The sequence below is a fragment of the Oncorhynchus mykiss genome, chromosome 32 (assembly GCF_013265735.2).
Source record: "Oncorhynchus mykiss isolate Arlee chromosome 32, USDA_OmykA_1.1, whole genome shotgun sequence".
NCBI lineage: Eukaryota > Metazoa > Chordata > Actinopteri > Salmoniformes > Salmonidae > Oncorhynchus > Oncorhynchus mykiss.
Genome location: NC_050572.1, coordinates 37,889,123 through 37,911,945, shown reverse-complemented (window position 1 = coordinate 37,911,945; position 22,823 = coordinate 37,889,123). Strand labels below are relative to the sequence as shown.

The 22,823-nt window shown below is 41.4% G+C and overlaps 1 protein-coding gene across 1 annotated transcript in view; it reads right to left on the bottom strand.

Annotated features, from left to right (window-relative positions):
* LOC110517265 (oxysterol-binding protein-related protein 10) overlaps window positions 1-12,004 on the bottom strand; it is an 88,583-nt gene extending 76,579 nt beyond the window's left edge. The window contains exon 1 of the mRNA XM_036971323.1: window positions 11,463-12,004. Coding sequence (XP_036827218.1) covers window positions 11,463-11,728 — 266 coding nt within the window. The 5' untranslated portion in view covers window positions 11,729-12,004. The remainder of the gene's footprint in view (window positions 1-11,462) is intronic.
* Between the last annotated feature and the right edge of the window lie 10,819 nt (window positions 12,005-22,823).

The window sequence follows — 22,823 nt, the reverse complement described above, 5'->3', positions numbered from 1 at the left end:
TACAGGATGGGTGAAATCCCCCACTAAATTGCTCTCACCTTTCACGCAAAAAGCTTGCCAGATATACAGGAGCTCTTCATTATAGAAGCGTCAGCCACATTACTGAGCGTATTAAGAAGTGACATCAACACCTTCCCACCAACTAAATCTCAAACTACCCAAGTAGTCATTAGAGTGTATTGGTACCACGAGTGGAGCAGCTGGAGCCCACAGTGGAAATTTAACGGAATCAGACAGGTTTGGAACCTTTGATGAATAAATGCCTCCTAGCTTAGGCCTAATTGGAATACAGTCAGAGCCTGAGAGCCTGCAATATGACACACACAGAGCAGGTAAAGGACACACACACACACACACGTCCTGGCTATGGGACATAGCCTATTGGACGGACTTGTCACAACAAAGCATTCACGACATAGATAGCGGGTCACCCTGTTTGGTTGGCTTTCATGGTACGGCCATCTAAACCCGGAAGTGTTGTTAGCCGGAAATGATCTTGCTGCCGATCAATCGCCTCGTTCCGTGCGCTATTAGACGAGCAGCTCTATTGACCAGGCTTTGGAACAAGCCGAGTGAGCACTTACTTACAGGTCAATACAACCCAATCCTTCACACTGCCACAGCCGAGAGCATCATCATAGACCGTTTTCACATTGACGGATGGCGAAGGGATATTTTCGAGAGGTATCGATTCTCGAGAGACAATACTGTTGTGTAAAACTTGAAAAAAAAAAACGTCATGTCGTCTCGAGCGCTACCTCGGGAGGTCGCGCACGGCACTGGCCCAACAATTGCCGCCCTTTGAGCATGGCAGTGTAATCAGAATTGTCTCATTGAGCTGAACACTACTGCAGTATAAATGGTAATAGCAGAGCAATGTTTTTTTTATACAGCTGAAATGTTTTTGATAGTAGATCATACAAATATAATATGTTTTTTCAATTTGTAACATTGCGTGATGATTTTTGAGGTGGCACCACAGGTCCCAGAGAGGGGAAGTAGTTTAGCTGGGGCCAAGAGCTTTTCCTGATCTGATAGGCTAACTTCACCAGGTGAAACTCTGAACCCTAGTGGTATGGCAGGACATAGTCATACGTCAGCCATAAAAAAAAATCTAAAATAACGGTTTTATATGAGCAGGGCCTAATCGGGTCAAATGGTTAAAAAAAAAAAAATCTGGGAAAAAGTTCTGGCCCTAGGGAGGATGAAAACAAAGTCCTGTCAAACAAATCATGAGGCGAATCAGTCAAAAAAGCAGTACTTTGTCCCTCTTTTTATTAACGCTTGTGTCAATATTTTCTATTAAACCTAACCTGCTGTGCTGATTCTCTGCAACGTGGATGGATGGAAATCGCCACACGATGCAACAACAAAAAATAAACACTGAGTGTACAAAACATTAACAACACCTCCCTAATGAGTTGTGTGCCCTCATTCTTCATACATTTGGATAAAATATATATATAATGCCATTTTACCACCATCTTTATATCACTAAACATAATACCATAGGAGATACTGTGTAAAGCACTAACTGCAAGCTCAAGGCATGTTAAATAAACAAAAAATCTAGACAAAGCACACTAATTGGAGCGAGTGTTCTCTCTACTACACCGGCTCTGACGCTCGTCAGATGTGGCAGGGCTTGCAAACTATTACGGATTACAAAAGGAAACCCAGCTGCGAGCTGTCCAGTGACATGAGCCGACCAGATGAGCTAAATACCTCCTATACTCACGTCGAGGAAAGCAACACTGAACCATGCATGAGAGCACCAGCTGTTCTGGACGACTGTGTGATCACGCTCGCCGTAGCCAATGTGAGTAAGACCTTTAAAACAGGTTAACATTCACAAGGCAGCAGGGCCAGATGGATTACCAGGACACGTACTCAGAGCATGCACTGAATAGCTGGCAAGTGTCTTCACTGACATTTTTAACCTCTCACCGACCCAGTCTGTAATACATACGTTTCAAGCAGACCATCATAGTCCCTGTGCCCAAGAACGCCAAAGTAACCTGTCTAAATTACTATTGCCCCTGTAGCACTCACAAATACTTTGAAAGACTGGCCATGGCTCACATCAACATCCCAGACACCCTGGACCCACTCCAATTCGCATACCGCCCCAATAGAGCCACAGATGATGCAATCTCTACTGCACTCCACACTGCCCTTTCCAACTGGACAAAAGGAACACATATGTAAGAACGCTGTTCATGGACTAAAGCTCAGCACTAAACTAAAGACACAGGGATTAAACATCTCCCTCTGCAACTGAATGCTGGACTTCCTGACAGGCCACCAGCAGTAGACCTGTTCAGTCCCTGGATAGGAGACCAGATGCTGCTGGAAATGGTGCTGGCGGGCCAGTAGAAGGCACTTCTTGCTCTGGTCTAAAAAAACTACTAATTCTCCAGTGCAATGTGTAGGGTGCCGTCTTTCAGATGGGACATTAAACAGTGTCCTGACTGAGGTCACTAAAGATCCCATGGCACTTATCTCGGAGTCCTGGCTAAAGTCCCAATTTGACCCTCATACCATCATGGTCACCTAATCATCCACAGCTTCCAATTGACTCATTCGGCCCCCACTTCTCTCGCCTGTAACTATTCCCCAGGTCTTTGCTGTGAACGAGAATGTGTTCTCAGTCAACTTACCAGGTTAAATCAAATAAAAACTGGTGAGGGTGGGCAACAACACATCCGCCACTCTGACCCTAAACACGGGGACCCCTCAGGTGTGTGTGCTTATGCCGCGTTCAAAACAACTCGGAAGTCAAATGACGTCAGTGATCCTAAGGTTGGAAAGTCGGAGCTCTACAAAAGAGCAGTGAGTTGGAATCCTGAGTTGGATGACAGTTCAAATGGATTTTTTTTCCCCAGTCGGAGCTAGTTTTTTGTCCAAAGTTCCCATTTTTTTCAACACGGCATAAGTCCTATCCTGTACTCCTTGTTCACCCACAACTCAACATGGCTGTAGTGGAGTGGGTCAAGAGCTTAAAGTTCCTCAGGTGTCCACATCACTAAGAACCTATCATCCAAATGATGGTCCAAACACACCAAGACAATAGTGAAGAGGACACGACAACACCTCTTCACCCTCAGGAGGCTGAAAAGATTTTTACATGGGCCCTCAGATCCGCAAAAAGTTTTACAGCTGCACCACTGAGAGCATCTTGACTGGCTGCATCATTGTTTGGTATGGCAACTGCTTGGCATCCGACCGCAAAGCGCCACAGATGGTAGTGCGTACTGCCCAAGTACATCACTGGGGCCGAGCTCCCTGCCATCCAGGACCTCTATACCAGGTGGTGTCAGAGGAAGGCCCTAAACATTGTCAAAAGACTCCAGCCACCCAAGTGATAGACTGTTTGCTCTGTCGCCACACGGCAAGCATTACCGGAGCGCCAAGTTTGGGACCAAAAGGCTCCCGAACAGCTTCAACCCCCAAGCCATAAGACTGCTGAACAGTTAATCAAATTGTAATGGTTTTGACATGAATTGAGGTTATGTTTGGTTAGGGGTGCCAAGTTTGATTTCTCCTTTTGTTTGTGAGTTGGTCTCATGTGTCAGTCAAGTCTACAACAATGCAAAAGGACTTATGTAAAAGTCAGCATTGTAAAAATTTGCTTTGCATAAACGCTTAAACATTGAAAGGAATAACTTTTTATTTTTGATTATTTTGCGTTGGTTGTATTACGAAAATAAACGACCACACAAATAAATGTCGCAACACAGTCTCAAAATAATAACAACTTAGGTTCACTTGTAAATGTCCCGCACCTCGGGCATGAAATAAAACTGTCCGGACAGGTAAATGGTTGAGTGAAATCCAGGTGACCTCAGTCATACAATTGTCCTAAATAAACTGCATGAAACGACCATACCAACACCCAGCACCATAAACACTCCCAAACACAATTCAAATGATTAGGACTCACAATAGGCCTACTGTAACAACTTGGTGTTTAACACACACAACACAGTGGAAACCACAAGGAAAACAAATTCAATTCTGTACGTTAAAGTTGTCAGTCAGTCGAGTCTATCAGTTGGACTCCAGCTGAGAAAATAAACAGCACCCAGACCCGGCTTTGATCAATGGAACTCTGCATCCTGCACAGCACACCGTTCCAATTGGTACATTTGCAGAGATCTGATCATTGCACACACGCACACACACAGGAGACTTAAATAGAACCTCCTTAAATAACCCAAATCCTCCATATTATACTCTCAGATCGTAACCAGCCCGGCCATAGCATAGCTACTGAAAGGTGTACATGTGTCCAGAAGAACAGAAATCTTATTATGAAGTGTGTCCTGTGAGAAGACACCAATTTTAGAGTAAAAGATATCCTCCTCTCTGCAACACATGCGATACATCATGAAGACCTGAATGTGACCAGGACATTGGTTTTTACAAAGTACAGTAATATTATAGTGACTACAGCCAGGTAACCTTTCTGCCAATGTTGTTAAACGTGACAGAATAAGTATCTGAAATGTTCTTGCGACCTTTTCCCCCACATATTTCAAATAAAAAATGTGAAGCAACGAGTGAAATGTGAAAGTGCAGCGTCATATGCAACAACAAAAAAATGGTTCATCCGGGTTGTTTTTAAATTATTTCTCCTCCTCAGGTCTGTGCCGTCCCATTGGAAACCAGCCTCGAGTTTCGCTACACTGAGGACTAGTTCTACTTCAAAAAATAAAACTTTTTGAGTTGTGGTAAAACACAAACCCTGAAAAAAGGTTGGCTTACCACACATTACAAAGCGGACACTTAAGTCCAAGTTCTACAACAGACTCGACAGCTTAGCTTCCAGCCCACAGTATGCATTTGATAACTGCAACTTTATTGGATGGCATCCCGCATGCCACGATCATCCATCTTTTCTATTGAAGTTGCAAGTAATGAGGCCCATGTGATGTGGGAGGTCATTCAGTGTCTGTGTAACACTCCAGTTTCTCAGAAAGCTTTCATCTGATCATTGGGGCCTAAGAGACTGGGGAGCCGTAATGGAGGGGTAACCCATTAATCCTAAAGCACATGCAGCCTCTCTCTCAAGCTGACAGTGTGTTGCACAATTGGAGGACCTAGTTAAGGGATGGGCAACTTTGTTGGGGGTGGGGGCCACAAAAAAAAAAAATCTGAATTTATGAGGGACCGCAGTTGAACACAGGTCTGCGTACCCACATCCATATATATATATATATATATATATATATATCCCCCCACCAGAGATACAAAATGTTTGTTTGTTTATATATATAAATAAACAGCCGTTTCCAGACGTTTTTGTAGCTGGAAACGGCTGATTTTTAATGGAACACCTACATAGGTGTAGAGGCCCATTATCAGCAACCATCACTCCTGCGTTCCAATGGCACGTTGTGTTAGCTAATCCAAGTTGATCATTTTAAAAGTCTAATTGATCATTAAACCCTTTTGCAATTATATTAGCACAGCTGAAAACTGTTGTGCTGATTTAAAGAATGAAGTCATTTTCAACATTAAGGATGTCTACACTGTATTTCTGATCAATTTTGTTACTTTTAAAATGGACAATTTTTTTTAGCTTTTCTTTCAAAAATAAAGACATTTCTAAACGTTTGAACGGTAGTTTTTATAATAATTGTACATTTCGTGCAATTCAACACTTTTTGCCATGGCATGTAGAGAAAATGTTGCCGTTTTAAAGCAAGTGTGCTGCAAATACACACATTTTGCCATAGGGTGGGAGAGAAATATTTGCAGTTTGACTAACAAAATTAATGAGGGCCCACCGGTCGGTAATTCGACCATGATTAAAAAAAAGTTTCGCTGGCCGCTAAACTAATTTAGCAATTTAACAAATGTTAGCTGACATGGGCTAATTGACTGACATCAGAGAGAAACTGCTACTGCATAACCAAATTTCAAAATTGCACCTCACGTATCCTACTATTATAACTCACAACAGTAAGTTGAAACCCTGACAGAGTTCCCACGAGCTGCTAGTTTCACTCCAATATGTGCATACGTGAGACAAACACATGAAAACTAAGTATTCAGTACAATACACCTTCACTTGAAAAAAATAAAATAGCAATCGACATTAACATGATCACCCAACACACAGCGCAAACATGGCACAGACCCACTCTCAGGGAAGCTCACAAGCACACAGCATAGCCAAGTACATAGCCCGACAATGTTAATGCTCTTTCACAAATAGAAACAAGGATGTAATTGACAGACCTAGTATTACAGCAACACAGTCGCCCAACGACAGACTGCCTCTTGTGTATTCTATGCCATTTTTTTTTTAACTGAGGCATGGTAGGTTTGCTGGTGGAAAACATGTCAAAAAATGACATTTTCCTGCAACGGTATACTTTGGATGTTCTATTTTCGGCTTCCCCCCAAAAAAAATGTTTTTGGGGGGGGGTCCAAAAACGGCACACAAACTAGGTCCGACCCTCTTTAAAAACTGCAATTTTCGAGGCCATGAGATCTGTGGTGAAGGGAAAATACATTGCTGGCTTTTGAAGCCTATAGCCAGTGTCACATGTACTGTTACAATATGCTTTACTTGGTCCATTATGACACATCAAATAATGTCAAGAATAAGAGGGCTAAACTAGCAGAAAATAGTTGAAGTGGCACACACCGCAACACAACAGTACAGCAGGAAAAAGCCTTCAACTTGGTTGCTCTCATTATGACCAAGTAGCAGGCAGTTGAGCACACCACTGCCAAGATTCAGGTAGGTTCAATAAGCCAGCATTATTCTCCCTTGACAGAAGAAAACAAAATGACACGGATCAGTTGAGTTTTGGAATGGGATTTCAGATCATCTTCAGCTCACTGTAGCTTACCGGTCTTATTTCCATGTACACATTTCCATGGGCCCTCAGACATGGCAACAACCCAGATCAATGAACCAAAAACGAATTTGAAACTTGAAAGCCAAGACACCCAGCGTCCAGTGCTCTTTTTAAATTGAATATGGGACAGTTACCATGAACTCCAAATAACCAATTTGCTTCTAATACACCTAAAAAGTCATTTAGAAATAAAGAAGTATTTTGTTCTTGTGGAAGAATCATCTTGAAACCCAACTCCTCGTGGAGTATTACACTGCTTGATGTGTAGTACAAGCTAACCTTTTGAAAGAGGTAGAGAATTTGTGCGTATATGCATCTCACTCAGGTTGTAGTGAGAAAGGTCACATACCCTTCAAACACCTTTGGTTTTGAATCGATAACCACTATGAATCAATAACCACTCACCTCGTTCTAAAACACACCACATGTGCCAGCCCAAATACCTGGCAGTCCTCATACACTACACTGTTCCAGTGTATGAGCCCAAGACTGGCAGTCTGGGACACACGCATCACTGTGTAGGGGCAGCTCAGCCAGGCTGGTGCATTTGGAGGTGGACTGGGGACAGAAGGCCTGGAAGAGCAGCCATCCTAGCTGGGTGTTTGGGGCTGTGTCCCCAAATGAATAAGATGCCATTTGAAAACAGCCACTATGTCAAATCACCTGCTGCTCTGTTCTCCTCTACCAGCTTCCCACTCTCTCCGACCATACAGTACAGCGTATATGTGTTCTAGCACACTGCTGTCCTTCAGCTCATCTCTGCAGCCCTATAGATACAGTGGGCCACACTGCACAGTGATATCTCACCATGAATAATACCAGGATTCCCTGTGTACAACTGTTGGGAGTGTAAAGTCCCACAGAAGAAAATACTAGTTTGTCATCATATTGGCCATTTTTTACTGTGAATTTGATGTATGAAACATAATCCCCTTTGGTTCTCTTTTTGTCTAGAAGTGTATTCAAGTGGCCAATTAGGCACTATGACCATAAACCTTTTCTCTGTCATGACGACTTCTTCGTCCAGAAACAAGTTGTCAACTGGCAGCTTCATTAAACAGTACCCGCAAAACACCAGTCTCAACGTCAACAGTGAAGAGGCCACTCCGGGATGCTGGCCTTCTAGGCAGAGTTCCTCTGTCCAGTGTGTGTTCTTTTGCTTATCTTTTTATTTGGCCTTTTTTGACACATGGCTTATTCTTGGAAACTCTGCCTAAAAGGCCAGCATCCTGGAGTCACCTCTTCACTGTTGATGTTGAGACTGGTACTATTTAATGAAGCTGCCAGCTGAGGATTTGCGAGGGGTCTGTTTCTCAAACTAGAAACTCTAATGTACTTGTCCTCTTGCTCAGTTGTGCACCGGGGCCTCCCAATCCTCTTTCTATTCTGGTTAGAGACAGTTTGTGCTGTTCTGTGACTGGAGTAGTACACAGCGTTGTACAAGATCTTCAGTTTCTTGGCAATTTCTCGCATGGAATAGCTCCAGATACTCAACTATTGTAAAGAAAGCCAGTTGTATTGCTTGTAGTAACCATTAAAAGTGTTAAACAAAACCAAATCTATTTTATATTTGAGATCATCCGTTCACCTACTCTGCGTCTCACAAAGGAATCAAAATCCTCAAATTTGGACTCATCAGACCAAAGGACAGATTTCCACCGGTCTAATGTCCATTGCTTGTGTTTCTTGGCCCAAGCAAGTCTCTTCTTATTATTTGGGTTCTTTAGTAGTGGTTTCTTTGCAGCAATTTGACCACGAAGGCCTGATTCACTCAGTCTCCTCTGAACAGTTGATGTTGAGATGTGTCCGTTACTTGAACTCTGTGAAGCATTTATTTGGGCTGCAATTTCTGAGGCTGGTAACTCTAATGAACTTCTCCTCTGCAGCAGAGGTAACTCTGGGTCTTCCTTTCCTGTGGCGGTCCTCATGAGAGCCAGTTTCATCATAGCACTTGATGGTTTTTGCGACTGCACTTGGAGAAAGTTCTTGAAATGTTCCGTATTGACTGACCTTCATGTCTGAAAGTAATGATGGACTGTTGTTTCTCTTTGCTTATTTGAGCCGTTCTTGCCATAATATGGACTTGGTCTTTTACCAAATAAAGCTACCTTGTCACAACAACTGATTGTCTCAAGGAAAGAAATTCTAAAATGTACTTTTAACAAGGCACACTGTTAATTGAAATGCATTCCAGGTGACTACCTTATCAAGCTGGTTGACAGAATGCCAAGAGTGTGCCAACCTGTCAAGGCAAAGGGTGGCTATTTGAAGAATCTCAAATATACTTTGATTTGTTTAACACTTTTTTGGTTACTTCATGATTCCATGTGTTATTTCATAGTTGTGATGTCTTCACTATTATTCTACAATGTAGAAAATAATAAAAATAATGAAACCCTTGAATGAGTAGGTATTCGAAAACTTTTGACAGGTAGTGTACACACACACACATTTTTTTGTCTGCCTGATTTGCATGTTATTTTGGAATTAATGTGTGTCACATATCAGTTTGCAAACAATGTCAAATAAAAAAAATTAAAACATGGAGTTAATAAAGCAGCATATAAACACATTCTCTTTTTTCTTTCTTGAGTAAGGCAGCTCCAAAATGCAGGTGTTTCAGCCTAGCTCAGTGCTTTGTGGTGGTGTGGCAGGCAGCAGAATATACAGAGCGCAGGGGTTGGTAATGCTCTCTAGTTACGCTGTGATTGGCTCAGTGTTCTGTCACTCATGGGGACACTATGTCACTGAAAAATCTAAGGGTAGAGCTTGAAAATTCAAGCACCATGGGTGCTGCCATAGAGTTACATTGGAAGTGCCCATTCAAGATGGCTCAAGGTCATTGGCCACAGATAAAATGATGTCAAATCATGTTATATCTACTGTAGCTTTGATTGGACTGATCAAGTCAACATCAGACTTCCAAAATCTTAGCTAGCAGTCATCATGAATCAAGTCGACAATCTACGGGCAAATCCTTTTCAAATTAAGAGAAATTATAGATACAACGACCATGAATATTACACAACAAGTTGGAAATCGCAAATTCAACAATGAGTGGTTTGGAAGGAATCAGTGGCTAACTGCAAACATTGCAAAGCAATCACTAGCCTGCTATTCAGTGGAGTGGGTGTGTGGTCCAATACTGGGTTTAAGGGTCTCTTTTCCATACTTAAAAGGATAAACATTCAACATTGGCCATGCTGTCAATCCAGCATGACTTCTGAGGCGCTCAAAACAACTGGAAACTCGGAACTGGGAAAACTGACTTCAGAGAGTTCAAGAAACTGGGAACTCGTTAAAAAACTAGCTCCGACTGGGAAAATGTATTTTGAGCGGTCATCCAAATTGAAATTGCAAGTTGGGAACACGGGTCTCTTTCACTGACGTCATCATGATTCGACCTTGTTTTTTTTCTAGTTCCCAGTTGTCTTGAAAGCACCATAAATCCAGAGAATGCCAGACTTTGATAAAAGTCCAATGACAAAATTTGCCCACGAAGGACTGTTGCACCACCTTCCTGAGCACAGCACAGCAAGGTGAGTCCAAAATATCTGGTATGCAGCAGCATAAATTATGTAATATGCTAGGGAGATATGTACACTGTAGCTAAGAAAGTAATACTAAGTGTATGTTATGTAGTGAGCTGTTAGTAGCCCATGTGCCTCAACCTCATAATTTTGTCTACCGTTCTGACTTGGTGGTGAACATTTAGCCTATTTTAGAGAAATGTAAACATCAAATATTGTAAGAGCTTTCCTTGTCTGCTTAAAAGCCCCCTTTATTTATCCTACGGTTCTGACTTGGTGTACAGGGAGAATACTGTAAGATAGCCAGGTCTAGCAGTGGTAAGGTGTTGGGACAGCTTTATGTAGGCCCTAACAGTTTGTGGGCACTGTTTGTCACCGTTATAGTGCAATTAATGCATTGTTTAGTGTTGTGTCGTGTCTGGTGGTTTACCCCACCAAGATTTACCAGCTAAAAATCGCCACTGGTTGTAGAGAAGGCCTGTCCCAGTATCTATGCGTTAGAGATGTTGACTATGCAAACAGATACTGGGGCAGGGAAGGCCTACAAATGCTAAATCATGCATGAGCAACTTTATTGTTATCCAATATGCACAGGCTCTGTAGCTGGCAAAATTACAATGTTTCAATTTTCTAGTCTATGGCTGCAACCTTGTAGCCCTTGAAACAGTGACACGTTATCACTCCACACACCACTGACCTTTGCAGTGCAAGGTGGAGGAAAAACTAACAGCATGCATGCACCAAGGAATATTACACTTTATGACACTACCCACAGACGTCAGTTCAACGTCTAGTTTTGATTTACATTTGAGTGAGTTGTCAACCAATGTGAATTCAACGTTTAAAAAAATCTCAGTGTCATTGGATTTAGGATAAAAGTTTGATGGAAACCATGACGAAACGCCCTTACATTGATTACTTCTTGCAAATCCAATCAGTTTTCCACGTCGATTCAAAATCACATATATTTATGGGGCTGAAATGACGTGGAAACAACGTTGATCCAACCAATTTTTGACCAGTGGGTAAGAACCTCATGATTTAAAGTGCTGCTTACCTGTTCTGCCATCCTTGAATTAAGTTTGTGTATTTGCTCAACACTCCTTCTAACTGACGCTTACACGCTTGCTGAAAATGCATACTATTTCCCAATAAACCTCCCCGACTCACTCCTCCACCGGCCCCGTTCCCAAGCGAAGCTGAGCCGGGGCTGTGAGAACCAGCTCGTCCGATCTTTCTCCCCGAATTTCCCTTGTCCGAAAGCAGGGAACCAGAGTTCGTTTTATTTGTCCCAGGATGCGGACTGCAGATCGTCTTCTCCATACTGACGACGGGACAGACGGTGTCGAGCACAGCAATGAGATTTTTTTTGCTAGAACATTGTGGTTAACACAGTAATGTATGTCTACTGGACTAAATCAAAAGGTTAAATATGTAATATTCATGTTTCCCTGGTGATTTGAGCGTCCCTCTCTGCCCAAGAAACCAGGCATAATTTCCCGCATGAAGAGCACTGCTGTAGTTCCCTTGCTGCCGTGGCGCTCTAACGTTGACGTTTCGTTGGGAAATCACAGTGCAGACACCCCCTCTCCTGACTCTCTCAGCCAACCCCCTCATATAACAGTCCAATCTTATTACACATCACAACCAAAAACACGGCTACAGAATGCCCCGAGGCGCACCGCTCACCATCATCATCAACCCCAAAATAGCTGAATAATATTATCTTCTAGTAATTCCAATCAGCTATACAACAAATTCACGTGGTATTCATCCATATGATGTAGGCCTAAATAGGCTAATGAACATTTTATTTTATTTTACGGGGTAGCCTATCTCAATCACAGTAAATGAGGGGTATTGTCAAACATACCGTATCTGACAATAGGGTTCCAATTAAATTGTAATTTTCCATTAAGAAAAATTGACTTGCTTCAGCTCTTTGAAAGTACTGTTGTGGTAATTTAAGACGTTTAAAACGTTTCACTTAATTGAAGCGGTGAAATATAGTCAAAGTAAAAAAAAATATGAAAATATCTGTCTGGTCTGATTACTTCGACAGACTACTATATCAACCTTATTACTTTGGAGTGTGGAGCAGTTGGATCGCATATTTCAACACAAATAAGACTACTACACTTTTATACACTCTTCTACTAGAATACCGTAATATTTACTCATAAGGAATTAGAAAAGTTTTAGGCTATAATTTGGAGAGAAATATGATGGTGCCTCTAGTGGAAGAAGTTTGGAAGTTTATTTTACAGTAGCTACAGTAAGCTCCCCTCAACCATACATTGACAGTGCATTCGGAAAGTATTCAGACCCCTTCCCTTTTTCCACATTTTGTTACATTACAGCCTTATTCTAAAATGGATTAAATATTTGTTTCCCCTGATCAATCTACACACAATACCCCATAATGACAAAGCAAAAACAGTTTTTTAAACATTTTTTCTAATATATAAATAAACAAAAACAGAAATACCTTATTTACATAACTATTCAGACCCTTTGCTATGAGACTCGAAATTGAGCTCAGGTGCATCCTGTTTCCATTGATCATTCTTGAGATGTTTTTACAACTTGACTGGAGTCCACCTGTGGTAAATTCAATTGATTGGACATGATTTGGAAAGGCACACACCTGTCTATATAAGGTCCCACAGTTGATAGTGCATGTCAGAGCAAAAACAAAACCAGGAGGTCGAAGGAATTGTCCGTAGAGCTCCAAGACAGGATCGTGTGCAGGCACAGATCTGGGGAAGGATACAGTATCTACTGTAGATATTTGATTGGACTGATCATGTCACAATCATACTTTCAAAATCTTAGCTAGCAGTCATCATCATGAATCAAGTCGACAATCTACAGGCAAATCCTTTTCTATCCTTGTCATGTGAAGAGAAATGACGAAGAGAAATGATAAATAAAACGTATCGGTGCTCATCGACCATTGGACATGAACAATACACAACAAGTTGGAAATCGCAAATTCAACAATGAGTGGTTTGGAAGGAATCAGTGGCTAACAGCAAGCATTGCAAAGCAATCACCAGCCTGCTATTCAATGGAGTGGGAGTGTGGTCCAAGTCTGGGTTTAAGGGTCTATTTTCCAAGCTTAAAAGGATAAACATTCAATTCTGGCCATGCTGTCAATCCACAACAACTGGAAACTCGGAACTGGGAAATCTCAGACCTCAGTGAGTTCAAGACAATAGGGAACAACCTACGACTGGGAAAATATGTTTTGAACGGTTATCCAACTAGGAATTCCAAGTCGGAAACTCGGGCCTAAAGATCACTGACGTCATGATGACCTTGTTTTTTTCCGATATCCCAGTTGTTTTGAAAGCACTATAAATCTAGAGAATGACCTAATTTAATGACAATGTTTGATGGCAAGATTCACCCACAAAGGACTGCCGAGCCACCTTCCTGTTCAAGTGAGCACAGCACAACAAGGTGTGTCCAAAAATGCATTGTATGCTGCTGTATAAATGATGTAATATGCCAGGGAGATATGTATACCGTAGCTAAGAAAGTAATACTGAGTGTGCATTGTGTAGTAAGCTGTTAGTAGCTCATGTGCCTCATCTTAATAATTTGGTTCCTTTTTACCTCATAACTTAACATACTGTTCTGACTTGGTGGTGCACATTTATCCTATAGCCTGTTTTAGAGAAATGTCATCATTGAATATTGTAAGAGCTTTCATTGTCTCCTTATCATTGTCTCTATTTATCCTATGGTTCTGACTTGGTGTACAGGGAGAATACTGTAAGAATGGCCCATGTTCTGAACTCTGTCGCAGTACATTTAAAAATTGCTGGACAAATATTCATATTAACTTCGTCTGTCCTAGCTCGCTCATTAATTTCTTAATTGAAATTACAGATCGCCTCTTATCCTCTCGTCATCCCCTTATGCCATAGTTTGTACATCTCAATTATCAGTAGAAACCACATTTGCTTTAAGCAAGTCAGCCATATCAGCTATGTTTTTTTAAAGCATTAAATGAGGCTGAATGAACTGTTTCGATGCCAGGCAAGGCTCCGTTGATAGCAAGGTGTAGCAGTGGTTGGGACTGTTGGGACTGCTGTAGGCCCTAACAGTTTGTGGGCACCATTTGTCACCGTTATAGTGAAATTAATGTATTGTGTAGTGTTGTGTTGTGTAGTGGCTTTGCTGGCATGCATCTACAAAAAAGGGTTCACTTTGCCCCACCAAGATTTGCAAGCTAAAATAAGCACTGGTTACTTCACAATACTAACCTAAATGACAGAGTGAAAAGAAAGTAGCTTGTACAGAATACAAATATTCCAAAACATGCATCCTGTTTGCAATAAGGCACTAAAGTAAAACTGCAAAACATTTGGCAAAGAAATTAACTTTAACTACTGAATATAAAGCATTATGTTTGGGGCAAATCCAACACCATACATCACTGAGTACCACTCTTCACATTTCCAAACATGGTCGTGGCTGCATCATGTTATGGATATGCTTGTCATCAGCAAGGACTAGGGAGTTATTTAGGATAAAAAGACTCGGAATAGAGCTAAATCCTAGAGGAAAACCTGGTTCAGTCTGCTTCCAACAGACACTGGGAGACAAATGCATCTTTCAACATAAGTCCAAACATACACTTGAGTTGCTAACCAAGACGACATTGAATGTTCCTGAGTTGCCTAGTTACAGTTTTGACTTAAATTGGCATGAAAATCAATGACAAGACTTCAGAATGGCTGTCTGGCAATGATCAACAACCAACTTGACAGGGCTTGAATCATTTTTCAAAGAATAATGTGTAAATATTGTACAATCCAGGTGTGCAAAGCTCTTGTAGATGTACTCTCCCACTTTATTTGGAATGGAAAGACCGAGTCAAATTGAATGTTTTACACTTACCTTATAAAGCTGGAGGTGTCGGACAACGTCAAATGAAAATGTCTTTCTGGGCCACACAACCTCGTTCACTTAAACAATGGACAGCAGACTATCCTTGTGCTTGGAGTAGTATTGAAGACATAAATGTGATGCACTATGATTTCAAAATATATTCACTACTTTGGGTCCAAGGCTGTAAAGAAAACAAAAATGACAATCAAATGGATTTTCAATTCAATTTGTGCTTGGAAAAATGTACTTCAATTCATGAAATGGAAGAAACCCAAAACGCCAGGCACCCTTGTGTGGAACAACCCCACATTACCTCCAGCATTTAATGACAACACCTAAGTCCTGGTTCTTAAGTGGCATTGTGAATTTTGAACATGATACACTATGAAGACTCTGTACTGTCATTCAATAAATTCAAAGAAGAAATTGGGTTAAGTTCTTACAACTAAGAAATCTTGTTCAATCGCTTCAACAGAATCTGGATGAACCTAAAGCTTTTAAAAAGCACTGAATGAAGATGCAATGCCAAAGAAGTTGATTGCAAAGGTATGTCAAGGGTTGATTTAATCTCTACCTGATAGCTCAGAACCTATAAGGAAAAAATGGTAAACAGATCTCAAGGAATAAATTGATGAGAACTATTGGTCAAATATACACTATGGTTCAATAGTTTGGGGTCACTTAGAAATGTCCTTGTCTTTGAAAGAAATGCACATTTTTTTGTCCATTAAAATAACATAAAATTGATCAGAAATAAAGTGTAGACATTGTTAATGTTGTAAATGACTATTGCAGCTAGAAACGGCTGATTTTTTATGGAATATCTACATAGGCGTACAGAGGCCCATTATCAGCAACCATCACTCCTGTGTTCCAATGGCACGTTGTGTTAGCTAATCCAAGTTGATCATTTTAAAAGGCTAATTAATCATTAGAAAACCCTTTTGCAATTATGTGAAAACTGTTGTGCTGATTTAAAGAAGCAATACAACTGGCCTTCTTTAGACTAGTTGAGTATCTGGAGTATCAGCATTTGTGGGTTCGATTACAGGCTCAAAATGGCCAGAAACAAATAACTTTCTTCTGAAACTCGTCGGTCTATTCTTGTTCTGAGAAATTAAGGCTATTTCATGAGAGAAATTGCCAAGAAACTGAAGATCTCATACAGCGCTGTGTACTACTCCCTTCACAGAACAGCGCAAACTGTCTCTAACCAGAATAGAAAGAGGAGTGGGAGGCCCCGTTGCACAACTGAGCAAGAGGACAAGTACATTAGAGTGTCTAGTTTGAGAAACAGATGCCTCACAAGTCCTCAACTGGCAGCTTCATTAAATAGTACCGCAAAACACCAGTCTCAACATCAACAGTGAAGAAGCGACTCCGGGATTCTGGCCTTCAACCAGCCCACAGACTCCATATAATCAAACAAGTCCTGTCATCTTGATGTTGGAAGATTTAGGCATGAACACACCCCATGGTGTGTGTGTGTGTGTGGGGGGGGGGGGGGGGGGGGGGGGGTATGATCTCATAGATATTCAGTAATTGGTTTAGGCCTATTGTTGATTTACAGAGCATAAACATACATCTGTGTCCCAAATGGTATCTGATTCACTATATCGTGCACTACTTTTGACCAGAGCCCCATGGCCCTGGTCAAAAGTAGTGCACTATATAGGGAATAGGATTCCATTTGGAACGTAGTTCCAGTCTCCCTGTGGAAGATGCAGTGGCATGCTGGCCTTCATACCTTTGATTTACCATGGGTTCTTGACACAAGAGGACTGGGTACATTAATTACTCAGTCTTTCTGTTCATCCCCTGCATTCATAAAACCCTTCATTCCTCTGCTAGCAGTCGTAATGTATATTCATGGTTTCACCCTTCACCCGTGTAGGCATGCATACACAAATGCACACACACCTTGTCAGTATGCAGGGTCAGTAGCCCCTTCTAGTCCATAGAGTACTTACTGTGGACTGTGGTGGGCTTTGTGAATAATGCATGTGTAGAGCAAACATCCACAATCTTCGGCAGGCCTCACATGACCAGATGTCATGTCTTTCAGGGGGCTGCATAACCCAGAGAATAACAAATTGACACTTACCATCCATTTGCTACATTAAAATGAAAGTGATTATGACTACGTAAAGATTAAATCCCAATATTACGCTAACTGTTGTCTGGATTTCATGTTCTACTCCCCCAAAGATATGAGAGAGAGAGAGAGAGAGAGAGAGAGAGAGAGAGAGAGTGTAACGTAGACGCAGGGAGTCAGGAAGCAGGTGCAGTTAGTAAGTTTAATGATAACGAATATGGAACGATACAAAACAAGAGAAGCGTCTGACATGGAAACACAAACAATATTACCTGATGACTGACAAAACAGAGTGCTAGATAAATGGTAAGTAATGAAGGTAGTAAGGAAGTCCTGGTGTGACTGATGATAGGGCGCAGGTGTGCGTAATGATGGTTGCCAGGTGTGAGTAAAGCTGGGTTGCCAGGACCGGTGGTTAGTAGACCGGTGACGTCGCACGTCGGAGCTGGATAGCGGGAGTAGACGTAAAAGAGAGAGAGATGAACCTGGAGAAGAGTCCCCTAAGCAAGCTGATCCTGAGGCTCTGTTCACAGACACAAACAGACCCCACAGAGCCTCTGGACAGCAACACAATAAGACCCAACCAAATCATGAGAAAACAAAAAGATAATTCCTTGACACATTGGAAAGAATTAACAAAAGAACTCAGAGCAAACTAGAATGCTATTTGGCCCTAAACAGAGAGTACACAGTGGCAGAATACCTGACCACTGTGACTGACCCAAACTTAAGGAAAGCTTTGACTATGTACAGACTCAGTGAGCATAGCATTGCTATTGAAAAAGCCACCGTAGGCAGACCTGGCTCTCAAGAGAAGACAGGCTATGTGCACACTGCCCACAAAATGAGGTGGAAACTGAGCTGCACTTCCTAAATTCCTGCCAAATGTATGACCATATTAGAGATAAATACTTCCCTCAGAATACACAGACCCACAAAGAACTTGAAAACAAATCCAATATTTGATGAACACACCTATCTATTTGTGAAATAGCACAGTGTGCAGTCAGCAGCAAGATCTGTGACCTGTTGCCACAAGAAAAGGGCACCCAATGAAGAACAAGCACCATTGTAAATACAACCCATATTTATGTTCATTTATTTTCCCTTTTGTACTTTAACTATTTGCACATCGTTACAACACTATATATACACATAATATGACATTTGGAATGACTCTATTCCATTGGAACTTTTGAGTGTAATGTTTACAGTTCATTTTTATTGTTAATTTCACTTTGGTTTATTATCTATTTCACTTGCTTTGGCAATGTAAACACATGTTTCCCATGCCAATGAATTGAATAGAGAGAGAGAGAGATTCCTCAAGTCGCCAGACAAGGACAGGGATAGCATCAGACAAGGTGTCTGAAATGGGATCACATTGACTGGGATTCTGTTCAATTTCAGCCACCTTCCTGGATATGTACGTAACTCTTACTGAGCCTTATATACATCTTATCCTTGTTCCTTTTCTATTTGGCTGTTGTGTACAGAACATACATTGATGCTTGTAAGAAATGACTGTACAATGAAGAGTACTTACACGGCACTTCGGTTATCACTGCAGGTTTGCAAACCAACAGAGACCTTGAGGTTGTCTCAGTTGCTGCCCGTGTCAGGCACCATATAACTCCTTTACAAGCACAGACCTTGCCAACAAACTTTGAGAACTGGCAGTCCCTGAAATGGAACATTCAGACAGTAGATGCTACTCTAGAATGGCCCATATAGTCCATGGGTAGAGGGCCAAATATCCCATATTTTTCCACTTTGGGGTGGCAAAGTCTATTAAGATTTTCATGAAGGTCCATGTCTGTGGGTTATATTTTGGTACGATAACCACTTATCGGAGGTAGCTGGCTAAATGTGGTTATCCCTGGCATTAATGTTATGACCAATATGTGGTTAGTTGGGCCAACAGGAATGAGGGTATGACATTTTATTACCAGGGGACAATCTTTGAAAACGAAGGACATTTAATAAGGTATAAACAAATGAAGGTATGAAACGATAGGAATGGTAATGCTATCTTCAAGGGCCCATGCTGGGAGGTCAAAGGTTATACATGTCAGCATTTTGGGGTATATCAAGACAGAATGGGCAGTATTGGGATGTACTCTATTGTCACATGGTACTCTAGATCACGGTTTCCCAAAGTCAGTCCCAAAGTCAGTCTACCGGTCGCGGTCGGCTGCGACAGCCTGGAATCGAACCCGGGTAGTAACGCCTCTAGCACTGCGATGCAGTGCCTTAGACCGCTGCGCCACTCGGGAGACCCGCTCTGTCTTTGTATGGTCTCTTTGGCAGAGATAACTCACATCTGGAGAAAATTAGAATACATGTTAAAAAAAAAATGTAGAGGGCATTTTCAACTGAATCTCTACTCATCTTAAGTCTGCCTCTTTTTCACCTTATCAAATTATCTCATCTTTTAAGATCACCCCATTTAGATTGGAAATTAGACCGACAATTACATTGACTAGTCACTTTAAACAATGCCTCTTTAATAATGTTTACATATCTTACATTACTCATTTCATATGTGTATACTGTATCTTATACCATCTATTGTATCTTGCCTATGCCGCCCGGTCATCACTCATCCATATATTTATATGTACATATTTTACATACATTTTTATTTTGTTCACCTTTATTTAACCAGGTAGGCCAGTTGAGAACAAGTTCTCATTTACAACTGCGACCTGGCCAAGATAAAGCAAATCAGTGCGACAAAAATAAAAACACAGAGTTACACATGGGATAAACAAACGTACAGTCAATAACACAATAGAAAAATCTGTATACAGTGTGTGCAAATGAAGTAAGGAGGTAAGGCAATAAATAGGTGTTAGGGAAGATTCAGAATTTGTTGGTAACATATGTTAGATGTTTTATATTTATCAAATGGGTGTAAGTTAATTCTCATCAGAATGGTATTTTTGTGTAATTCTGTGGTGAGGTTGCAGTTATCTGTTCTATGTCAAAACTAAGTTGCCTGGGCCGCTGAGAGGGGAGAGGTCAAAGTGTCATCATGTGTAAACATATCTTTTACTCCCTACCTTTTCTAGTGGGGAAAGAAGGGTTGCATTGTTGTTTCTATCTTAAACTATAGCCTCACCCTCCTCTCCGTGAGTTTGTCCAGGAGTTTGTATTTAGAGTGGGTTGTATATAAATGACAATTTGATATATGCCTGTTGATATGGAGGATTTGGTTTATGGTTTCACGGGTTTGGGAAAGGAGACAAAGCTGAACGATGAGTTATGTCTATGCTGTCTGACTATGTGTGTCTTTGCTATTAAAGGAACTCGGTTGTATTGTAAGGGGCCTCTCAGAGAATTCATGGTTAGACACTGAATCGATCTGAGAGTCACAGGGTTGTGATAGAGCTCATATAATTAAAGATGGACTTTGATAACTAACTCTGACTTGTGTGTGTGGTTTGCTCCCATGATTTGGTAAATAGAGGAAATTTCCACGACATAGGCCAATAGTGGCGAAGTAATTACAATTGAGCAATTTACACTGGAGTGATGGATGTGCAGATGCAGATGTGCAAGTAGAAATACTGGTGTACAAAAGAGCAGAAAAACAAAAACAAATATGGGGATGAGGTAGGTAGTTGGTTGGATGGGCTATTTACAGATGGGCTGTGTACCGTTGTAGTGATCGGTAAGCTGCTCTGACAGCTAACGCTTAAAGTTAGTGAGGGACATGTAAGTCTCCAACTTCATTCCAGTCATTGGCAGCAGAGAACTGGAAGGAAAGGCAGCCAAAGGAGGTATTGGCTTTGGGGATGACCAGTGAAATATACCTGCTGGAGCGCGTGCTACAGGTGGGTGTTGCTATGGTGACCAGTGAGCTGAGATAAGACGGAGCTTTACCTAGAAAAGACTGCATCCAATTTGCTGAGTAGAGTGTTGGAGGTTATTTTGTAAATGACATCACCGAAGTCAAGGATCGTAGGATAGTCAGTTTTACGATGGTATGTTTGGCAGCATGAGTGAAGGATGCTTTGTGGTGAAATAGGAAGCCGATTCTAGATTTAAATTTGGATTGGAGATGCTCCAATGTGAGTCTAGAAGGAGTGTTTACAGTCTAGCCAGACATCGAAGTATTTATAGTTGTCCACATATTCTAAGTCAGAACCGTCCAGAGTAGTGATGCTAGTCGGGCTGGCGGGTGCAGGCTGGCGGGTGGTTGAAGAGCATGCATTTAATTTTACTTGCATTTAAGAGCAGTTGGAGGCCATGGAAGGAGTGTTGTATGGCGTTGAAGCTCGTTTGGAGGTTTGTTAACACAGTGTCCAAAGAAGGGCCAGATGTATACAGAATGGTGTCGTCTGCGTAGAGGTGGATCAAAGAATCACCCGCAGCAAGAGCGACATCATTGATGTATACAGAGAAAAGAGTCGGCCTGAGAATTGAACCCTGTGAAACCCCCATAGAGACTGCCAGAGGTCCGGACAACAGGCCCTCCGATTTGACACACTGAACTCTATCTGAGTAGTTAATGAACCAGGCGAGGCAGTCATTAGAGAAACCAAGGCTGTTGAGTCTGCCGATAAGAATACAATGATTGACAGAGTCGAAAGCCTTGGCCAGGTCAATGACGACGGCTGCACAGTACTGTCTTTTATCAATGGTAGTTATGATATCGTTTAGGACCTTGAGCGTGGCTGAGGTGCACCCATGACCAGCTCGGAAACCAGATTGCATTGCGAAGAAGGTACGGTTGGATTCGAAATGGTTAGTGATCTGTTTGTTTACTTTGCTTTCGAAGACTTTAGAAAGGCAGGGCAGGATGAACCTGGTCTGGTTAGGTTGAAAGCATGGCCAGCCATAGAGAAATGCTTATTGAAATTCTCTATTATCATGGATTTATCAGTGGTGACAGTGTTTCCTATTCTCAGAACAGTGGGCAGCTGGGAGGGGGCACTCTTATTATCCATGGACTTTACAGTGTCCCAAAACATTTTGGAATTAGTGCTGCAAGGATGCAAATTTTTGTTTGAAAAAGCTAGCCTTTGCTTTCCTAACTGACTGTGTGTATTGGTTCCTGACTTCCCTGAAAAGTTGCATTCCATCCCTTATTATTCCATCCCTTTATATTTGTGTGTATTAAGTAGTTGTTGTGGAATTGTTAGATTACTTGTTAGATATTACTGCACTGTCGGAACTAGAAGCACAAGCATTTCGCTACACTCACATAAACATCTGCTAACCAACCGTGTATGTGACAAATAAAATTTGATTTGAAGGAAGCTACAATCTATCGGTAATATTAAAGCTGATCTACCCCCCCCCCCCCCCAAAAAAATAAGAAAATAAAAGATTGCCTCATGTATTATGTAATTTAAATTGGCCCCCTATACTGAGGCAAAGGTTAAGGTCAAAGTTGTAGCTTACGAATGATCT